This window comes from Drosophila melanogaster, chromosome X, assembly GCF_000001215.4.
Source record: "Drosophila melanogaster chromosome X".
Classification (NCBI taxonomy): domain Eukaryota; kingdom Metazoa; phylum Arthropoda; class Insecta; order Diptera; family Drosophilidae; genus Drosophila; species Drosophila melanogaster.
The window spans coordinates 2,335,020-2,344,758 of NC_004354.4; the positions used below are offsets into that span (position 1 = coordinate 2,335,020).

General features: G+C 46.0%; 2 protein-coding genes across 4 annotated transcripts in view; one reads left to right on the forward strand and one right to left on the reverse strand.

The window, feature by feature from the left end:
* The window catches only part of Raf (Raf oncogene), a 48,405-nt gene extending 39,554 nt beyond the window's left edge, over nt 1–8,851 (forward strand). The window contains exons 3-7 of one of the 2 annotated variants that reach the window (NM_001103397.3): nt 4,972–6,029; nt 6,159–7,120; nt 7,185–7,325; nt 7,394–7,767; nt 7,833–8,851. In NM_001103397.3, the coding sequence (NP_001096867.3) occupies nt 5,867–6,029; nt 6,159–7,120; nt 7,185–7,325; nt 7,394–7,767; nt 7,833–8,412 (2,220 nt within the window). In that variant the 5' untranslated portion in view covers nt 4,972–5,866 and the 3' untranslated portion in view covers nt 8,413–8,851. Of the gene's footprint in view, nt 1–4,971; nt 6,030–6,158; nt 7,121–7,184; nt 7,326–7,393; nt 7,768–7,832 lie in introns of those variants that run through there. The other variant, NM_080308.4, reaches the window with a different exon arrangement.
* A 126-nt stretch (nt 8,852–8,977) lies between these two features.
* On the reverse strand, nt 8,978–9,630 carry mRpL14 (mitochondrial ribosomal protein L14). Of its 2 annotated transcripts, NM_001272257.2 has the most exons (2): nt 9,597–9,630; nt 8,978–9,540 (listed from the first exon to the last, which is right to left on the reverse strand). In NM_001272257.2, exon 2 carries the CDS (start codon nt 9,514–9,516, stop codon nt 9,031–9,033), a length of 486 nt encoding a protein of 161 aa, NP_001259186.1. In that variant the 5' UTR covers nt 9,517–9,540; nt 9,597–9,630; the 3' UTR covers nt 8,978–9,030. The 2 variants fall into 2 exon arrangements, with proteins under 2 accessions (NP_001259186.1, NP_525048.1); NM_080309.4 differs by having other exon boundaries at nt 8,978–9,630.
* Nucleotides 9,631–9,739: the final 109 nt, after the last annotated feature.

Sequence of the window (9,739 nt, forward strand, 5' to 3'; positions counted from 1 at the left end):
GAGAGCATTAATACAGGGCAACGTCAGTACGCCGAACTTTTGTGGGTCAAGATGTTTCTTTGGGGCCAGATCGGTTTTCCAGAGTGATAACATAATTCTTACTGCTTCTCTTCCCATTACTCTAAATCTTAACTCCATTAACCTAATCTTCGTCTCTAGTCATACCATCAATATACATATGTACATATGTATGTATGTATGTATGTAAGTAGCTAGCTGGAGGAGCTTCAGTCAAAGTTCAAATGGTAATATCAACCAGAATTGCGTTTTGGGTTGTTGACGTCCAGCTGCGTTTGCAAATTTAGGAATTATGCGATTATCGCATAATAAACATACGTATGTACATATGTATATAGTCATCGGGCAGTGGTGAGTCAGATGTCGGGATGTCAGGGATTGGGATTGGGATTTGGGGCTCCAAAATATCGACTGTGGAGTATATTGGTGCGAAACCGAGTCTAAAAGAGCGCATGATGATAGTTCGGGTTAGGAATGTCGGACTGTATAAGCATACAATGGAATAATCATATTAATAAGATCGCCTTTGAACAAAGTACACACAAACACCGCTTGTGCGGTAGTGTGTGGGTGCCCATGTGGGTGTGGTGTGTGTGTGTGCGACAAATGCACACAGCAACAGCGGGCACAACAACAATAAATAGAGTGAATCCATCAGTGGAAAAGCAGCATCCAGTCCACGCTCCATATATGCACTTGTTGATTTTCATTTTCCCTATTAACGCTGCCGCTTCGTCAAAGCGACAAAGTTCACTCGCTTAGAGGACTCCAAGCTACATACATATGTACATACATACATACCTATGTATGTATGTACATACGTACATATATAGTTTTTTATTCACATTGTTTCCGCAACCCTTGCTCCCAATTTTCACGAATATATGTATGTAATTGACACTTGTTAACGCTCATTTGGCCAAAACGATGATTTTCATTTGAAAAACTGTAATTTAGGGATATTCTATTGACTTGGGGCAGATACTAATCAATTAATATCCCGTGGAAGATGCAAGCAATTTGGGTCTGAAACCCTGGGAGTACCCTATATACGACCAAATATACCCTGTATACGACGGGGTCTTGGGCTTGGCTTGGCTTGGCTTGCAGATAATGATTCGGCGATAAGCTTGTTGATGTTTTTGTTGCTGGAACTGCGAGTGCGACTTCTACTGCACGAAGATGAAGAACGGAAGCCGATGGGGCAGCCCAAAAGGGGGCGGTACGGGTCAGTGGATGGAAAGGGGGGCGGGGGGCGATTGGCGGTACGTTGGGAACGCCTGCATATATCAGTGAAAAAACCGTAAACAACGCCAACGTGAATTCGTCGTGATCTAGTTTCAATTCAAAATAAAAGATCTCTATTTTTAGCATTACTCTTGGCACTCCGTCGGGAAAAACAACAGAGCGGTGAAGTCGGAGAGAGAGGGAGAGAGAGAGAGAGTTGAGTAAGGAGAGAAAGAGATGGTGCGAAGTGATAAGGGGGAATGGGGGGTGCGAGGCCCTGTGCGCTAAGTCATCGCGAAAGATAAGCAAAGACTTCATCTACATACTGAGAGAAACAACAATGACGTACCTATCCAAATTTGAGTAAATAATATATGTACATATGTTTGTTAACAAACCTTCGAGTTTTCAATTCCTTGATTCCTTCGGAATTTATGAGTGCAGATACTTTCAGGAAACTTCATAGGTAGGAATGCCATCTGTTGTTTTGGGAAGAGACTGCAGAAGGCGGCGATTGAAAATGGTCGGGCTGGTGTGATACGGATGGAGGATCGGCGAGATCGGAGATCTCAGTGCCTTGGGCAATACGCAATACGCGATGCGGGGCAGAGTCCAAGGTGGGCAGAGCCACACGGTCAACGATTCGGGATTGGGAAGGATGCTTAAATATACCCCGTTTCTGGCTGGAAAACCCGCTGGTGAATCATGACTACTGGAGCGGTAGTGGAGCCTATATAAACAAGTTAGTGGATTTGGGGGCTACTCTATTTATTGGCCCAAGACATTTGATTCGTATGTTGGATAAACCGCTATCGCAGTTGTGAGTGGTGGAAACAAGAGCGGCCTCTTGGTTTTTTTCCTTTAGCCAGCGCTGCAGATAAGCCGCAAGTGGGGGGCGCCTCAGGTCCACCTCCCACTACAACCACCCAGTACACACACACACACCATCCCCAGCCCCCTCCCACCAACACTTCCCACGCGGCAGCGAATATTGTTTACTTGTGCTAAAATTGGATCTCCATTGATTGACATCTGCGATCGGGCGCCAACGCCAAGACATCGCGAATCTATAGCTCGCAGCTCGCAGCTCGCATCTCTCAGTTTGCAACTCACAGCACGAAGCTGTAGCTCAGACGCAGATTATTGACCCAGAAGCGTGGAGGAGGTTTGTTGTTGATACCAAAAGCCTAGACATCGGCGACAACAGTCTGCAATCGTACTCGCATTATAGGGGCAAAGAGAAACAAGAGCAATAACAAATCAAATGCCCATTCTAGCGAATTGAACTTTGCAATTAAGCCGCAAGTTCCATCGAACTGGCTCTAATGCGAAATTCCTGGATGGGGTTACCAATCAAATGACATGGACTTTTTGTCCACTGGTTACAATGAAGATTTGACAATGTTCCGCTCAGCTGAAGTGTGCCAGTAAATTGGTTCATAATGATTTGCGTTTAGTAGCAACATTGATTTCGAGCTTATTTAGCGCCATTTAAAGAATAACATATTCATAATAAGTTACTTCTTAATATTTGTCTACTATGGCAGGAATTTGTAAATGAATAATTAAATAGTATTCATTCCCAAGGGTGGATTACGAATATCCGCTGCGTTGCTTTGGTAACACACCTTTGCATATTTGATGTCCATTTCAATTCGCATTTAAATATTCAAGAATCTGTTATTGTTGTTCCTCTTTTTTTTTTCACTCGGGAGCTGTGCCAAAAAAAAAAAAAAAAAACAGCTCACGAAATTATCGCCCGATGTCAATAAACTGTCGCCAACGACCCCAAAAAAACAACAACAGCATGCTGCGGTGATGCCTGATGCTGTGGGTGGTGGGTGGTGGGTGGCGGAGTGGCGAAGTGGTTGCTTGGGGGCTTGGGTGTTTGGGCTAAAGAGCAACAATCGATGGTGGCAGCCACCAGCGGGCATAGACACACATTTGCTGGCTATACTTCTTGTTGGCCTCCACAATGGTGGGCGGTGGGCGGTGGTTGGTTTTCCCAGCTGCCAATGAACTGCAATCGGCTGAACGGCTGGGCGGATGGGCGGACTCAAGGTCAACGCTTGGCACACAGAACTCTGTGGTTCAAGGAGTGCTGAACTGGAATTGAACCCACCGAAACAGCGAGAAAGCCAAGGGGCCTTGAACTCGGTTAACACCGAAAGTGGACAATCAACTAGGGTCTTAAAGTGAATTCCTTAATTCGCCACATAAAACCAATTTCTAAATTTATAAACGGAGCACTTAAAAGTGTCAAATAAATAACACCATGAGTTAGTAGGGCATTTATCCAAATTCGCGGACAAGTAGCAAGCAACAACAAAAACAAAAACCGCATGGAGAGTGTGAACTAGTGAAGTAACTAGAGATAAGTAAAGATTGGAGTCCTTCGAGGAATTCGCAAGTCTAGTGGATTGGATTCAATATGAGCACTATAAGCTAAACACTGTTTGTTTACTCGGCACTTCAAGGTTGGCTCGATTTCAGTTCATCCGTCAATGAAATAGGAACCACTGACCCACAAATCCCATCTCTAATCTGTTTTCCCGGACTCTCCGGCTTCGTAACCGTCTTCGTATTCGTAATCTGCGGGGGTCGGCCATCTGGAGTCGGAAATCGGGAGTTGGGGCGCCGTCTACCATCCGTCTGGCTGGCTGGCTGGCTGGTTGGGTGGCCGGCTGGTGACCTTGAAAACGTCCAGAAAGTACCGTGAACACGGGGACTTTGCACCCATCGAAAATTGAGTGTCCCGATGAACTTTCACCCGAGCTTTTCTATTTCCCGTGAAACAGAAGCCAGCGGGCAAATCACTTGAACGACGCGTGGTCCCGACTCGTAAACAGAATCGAGTTTACTATATGCCAGACTTACTACACCGTTTATTTAAGTATATATATATATATATTATGCTTGCACGCAAGTGCGCGATTAGGAGTACGATTTCAAAATAAATCATTAACCGCATTTCAATCATTTTCATCAATTAATCATTGACCAAAAAGCGAAGAGTGAAATATATATATATATATATATATATATATATGAACATAATTGAAAACAATCTGCGAGTATAAACTGACATCAATTCCGGCGACAGTACGGTACGATTCATAGTAATTGAGCAAAAACAATACTTGGGTTGCTGTGCTATCTGCTCCCATGATCTTGTCATTTCGAAACGCACTGTTTGCCATGCATATTTTATATAATTATGCGAATTCAGATTGTAAACAATTTTACAAATAGTCGCAATAACAATTAAAGCTGATTTGCTTGCGATTAGAGCTGAACGGCCAGATCTATATAGTTCCTTAGCGAATCTTGCCGTTTTACGGGGAAAGAAGGAGCACAAGGGTATCGGATCGGAATGACCCGGTTCCAATCATTCAATCTAGCAATCTGTTCGATTTCCCACGTGGCCGCTATTTAACAACTATTATGGGCAATCCAAATTTGTTGTTGTTCGCATCTCTTGACACCTCTATCAGGTATCACCTTAAAAGCCATTGGGATCCTAACTTATCGGCCAAGCTGTTGATGGCAATTGAAAAACCTATCTTGATGTAATAAGGATATACAGACATATTATATATACATATATATATAGCAATTGCAGTAAAAATACCAGTCAAGTCTGCGGGTTCTGCACTTACTTCAAAGATCGTGTTGAAATCGTTTTAAAATAATAATAATGGTTTCATTTATTTGTATCATTTCAAGCGACCAAAAGTGGCATTTAATACAAATTTCGCGCCTATGCACGCCATCTATTGGTGATTTGCCGGAACCCGACGCTTGTGTCGGGGCTGCCACTTGAATCAAACCCATCTATGTTTCTTCCATCACTACCACCTGCACTTGTATATGGTTAGTTGATTAATAGCACGTCAGAAACTAATTTACCTGTTGCCGCTCGTACCAGATCCAGATTTGTACTATCCCGAGAAGTTAAAAGCTCTAGGCAAATTAACAATTAGCCGCGACACAAACCCCGTTTCGCAGAGCACCTGATACCCTTTATCGTTATCGATTGGTACAGCCGAATCACGCCTCCTGATAACGATTAAACAAAAAGTCGAAATGTAGTAAAATTCGCGGAAAGTAAATAAATTGTTATAGCCAAGGTGAAATAACGAGCGGCCAGCTAGTGGCGATACTGATACTGTTGCGAACGTTGGGCAGCCACCGACGGTGCCGGCTGGTCAGGTTGTTATCGGGTAATTGGCAGCTCCTTTGGAAAATCCTCAAGTTCAGCTGCTTCTGCACACACTGACCTTCATTATACATACATACCGTATATACGAGCTGTTTGTGTGCGTGTGTGTGTGTGCGCTTGCAAGTGTGTGGGTGCACTGAAAAAAGGTTGGAAAGGATACAAGCCAGAAATCAGTGAAAACCGGGAATATTGCATCCCGGAGACGGCGGAAAAGCCGAAAAAGCCCATTAAAAGTCAAGGACGACATGCTGCCCTCCGCCCACAGAAGTGGATGTGGGTGGCTCACCCATTAGAACTCCACCAAAACGCAAGCGCAGGAGTTTTTCCTTCAAGAAGTCAAGGCTTCTTCGTTTTCGGGGTCATGGTCACAGCGCATAGTATATAGGATAAAGCAACACCATGTCCAGCGAGTCCTCCACCGAAGGCGACAGCGATCTATACGATCCTTTGGCCGAGGAGCTGCACAACGTCCAGTTGGTCAAACATGTGACCCGCGAGAATATTGATGCCCTGAATGCCAAGTTTGCCAACCTGCAGGAGCCACCAGCCATGTACTTAATAGGTGAGTCGTCGAAAGCCGAGCTGAACACTACCTGGGTTCTTGGAAATCCCACGCCCACCTCCAAGCTATTTATAAAATACCCGACATATGTGTATGTATGTATCTCACGACTTTGGTTCTTGCCCACAGAATACCAGGAGTTGACCTCCAAGCTCCACGAACTGGAGGCCAAGGAGCAGGAACTAATGGAGCGACTGAACTCGCAGGACCAGCAGGAGGACTCCTCCTTGGTCGAGCGGTTCAAGGAGCAGCCCCACTATCAAAATCAAACTCAAATCCTGCAGCAACAACGGCAATTGGCGCGAGTGCACCACGGCAACGATCTAACCGATAGCTTGGGCTCTCAGCCGGGCAGCCAATGTGGAACTTTGACCCGTCAGCCCAAGATCCTTTTGCGAGCCCACCTGCCCAATCAACAGCGCACTTCAGTGGAGGTAATTTCGGGAGTACGACTATGTGATGCCCTCATGAAGGCCCTGAAACTCCGGCAACTAACGCCGGATATGTGCGAAGTAAGCACAACTCATTCCGGAAGACATATCATACCCTGGCACACGGATATCGGCACTCTGCATGTGGAGGAGATCTTTGTCAGGCTGCTGGATAAGTTTCCCATTAGGACACACATCAAGCACCAGATCATACGGAAGACCTTCTTCTCGTTGGTATTCTGCGAGGGCTGTCGAAGGCTTCTGTTCACCGGGTTCTACTGTAGCCAGTGTAATTTTCGATTCCATCAGAGGTGTGCCAATAGAGTGCCGATGCTGTGCCAGCCCTTTCCCATGGATAGCTACTATCAGCTACTGCTGGCCGAGAATCCGGATAATGGCGTTGGTTTCCCCGGCAGAGGCACTGCTGTCCGCTTCAATATGAGCAGCCGGAGTCGCAGTCGTCGTTGCAGCAGCAGTGGCAGCAGCAGCAGCTCGAAGCCACCATCTTCATCCTCCGGCAATCATCGACAGGGTCGTCCGCCGAGGATCAGCCAAGACGATCGATCCAATTCCGCGCCAAATGTGTGCATCAACAACATTCGATCGGTCACAAGCGAAGTGCAGCGCAGTTTGATAATGCAGGCCAGACCTCCTTTGCCGGTGAGTCTAAATATTTGCTGTTCATATAATTTTGTGGCTTAACATATGTATGGATTTCTTACAGCATCCGTGCACAGATCACTCCAACTCCACGCAAGCGTCGCCCACGAGCACCTTGAAACACAATCGTCCCAGGGCCAGGTCCGCCGATGAGAGCAATAAAAATCTGCTTTTAAGAGACGCCAAAAGTTCCGAGGAAAACTGGGTAAGCTAAGATTACTTGTGCGGTCACTCACGTATTTAAAATAATCAAAAAATGTTATATTCCTGCAGAATATTCTGGCGGAGGAGATTTTAATTGGGCCGCGCATCGGATCGGGTTCCTTTGGAACCGTTTATCGCGCCCATTGGCACGGTCCCGTGGCCGTAAAGACACTCAACGTGAAGACACCGAGTCCCGCCCAGTTGCAGGCGTTTAAGAACGAGGTGGCCATGCTGAAAAAGACGCGCCACTGCAATATCCTCCTCTTCATGGGCTGTGTATCCAAACCATCTCTAGCGATTGTGACCCAGTGGTGCGAGGGCAGCAGTCTCTACAAGCACGTCCATGTCAGCGAAACCAAGTTTAAATTGAACACGCTCATCGATATCGGACGTCAGGTGGCCCAGGGCATGGATTACCTGCATGCCAAGAATATCATTCATAGGTGGGTTTCCGTATGGTCATCAGTTGTAATCGGTTAATAATTATATTTTCATTTCTCTCTTTTAGAGACCTCAAGTCAAACAACATCTTTTTGCACGAGGATCTTTCCGTGAAGATAGGCGACTTCGGATTGGCCACTGCGAAAACTCGATGGTCGGGTGAAAAGCAAGCCAATCAACCCACGGGCAGTATTTTATGGATGGCTCCAGAGGTGATTCGCATGCAGGAGCTAAACCCCTACTCCTTCCAGTCGGACGTTTATGCCTTTGGTATCGTGATGTACGAACTGTTGGCGGAGTGCTTGCCCTACGGTCATATTAGCAACAAGGATCAGATCCTGTTTATGGTGGGGCGAGGACTTCTGCGTCCGGACATGAGTCAAGTGCGCTCGGATGCGCCGCAGGCATTGAAGCGCTTGGCCGAGGATTGCATTAAGTATACCCCCAAGGATCGACCGCTCTTTAGGCCGCTGCTCAATATGCTGGAGAACATGCTGCGCACTTTGCCCAAAATTCATCGCAGTGCCAGTGAACCAAACTTGACGCAATCGCAGCTGCAGAACGATGAGTTTCTGTATCTGCCCAGCCCGAAAACGCCGGTGAACTTCAACAACTTTCAGTTCTTCGGCAGCGCTGGGAATATCTAGACAGCGACCTGTACCTGTACTTACATATATCCTGCGTGATCAACGTGATCCTACATCTATATACTTTTTGTTCTTGTCCCTCTGTACATAAGCGATTCGCGAAGGGGACGGCTTTGGTTGTCCACCAAAGTGAAAGAGAGAGAGAGAGAGAGAAAGAGAGAGAGATGGGTTGCCTGCCGACCCGGGAGCGAAACTTGCTTCTTTCCTTGGAACTGACAAAGTGCATTTCTGTTACCACACACAAAACGACTACAAACTGTAAACTAAACTGCAACGCCCATGTGTACATAACTGCATCATAACTTATATACGTTAGGCAAGACTACTGAAACTAAACTAAACTAAACTAAACTAGCTGATCGCAATTACATTATACACATTATACTTATACTACAAGAGATGGTGTTGTTTCTGGAGTCGAGCACGATGAAGAACATTTAATTCAGGTATTATTTGTTATTCATTGTCATTAACTACTTCTTGGTTTATGTTTACACACAAGGTTCTAGGAATTTTTAAGTATGGAACCACCCAGCCGTATATTCAATTAGAAACACCACTCATTCAGTTGGATAAACTTTATTCATTTAGCAACAGAAAGGCGTGATCCGGAGGATCCTAAACATATCTGCTGGCGATGGCCAGAACCTTGGTGTAATCGGCTCCTTTGGCCAGCGTCTTCTCCTTGAGGATGGTTCGCAGGATCGTGGGAATGGGCACATGGATGCGAGTGCCCAGCGGACTGCCATTGTCGTCGATGAGCACCAGGTTGTTGCTATCGAATTTCGGCTGTTTGGGCTTCTGGTTCTGCTTGAGTCCCACGAGAATGCCCTTCTTCATCTGTCCCTTGATGGCCACCAGCACCTTATCGCCAATGAAGCCGACTCCGCGTTTGTTGTAGACATGGATGCACCTCGGTGGTCGCCCCTCGGCCATCGCTTTCTTTCCCAAATCGCTGTTGTCCACCACCCGTAACCGGGCCAATTTCCGGATTTCGCAGCACGCCGGCGTTGTGTGAATCAATTGCTGTGTTTGCTGGCCGCCCAGGGTTACCGCCAGTGGTTGGGCCACTTGTCTAACTGTTTTCAGGATGCGCAGCGCCATTATTCGCAGGTATTATTGTAGTTCCTATTTTATTTAATTCATTAAACTCAAGGGAAACGCACAACAAAAATAAATTATACAATTCCTTTTAATCGTACGACAGCGTTGCCACATCGCGGCGAAAATACCATATGATTTAGCTACAGCGCAGTTATCGATGTTACGACCTAACAGAGCAAGCAGCTGTTAAGAGCGGACTATTTGAACAGTACTGTTAAAAGGC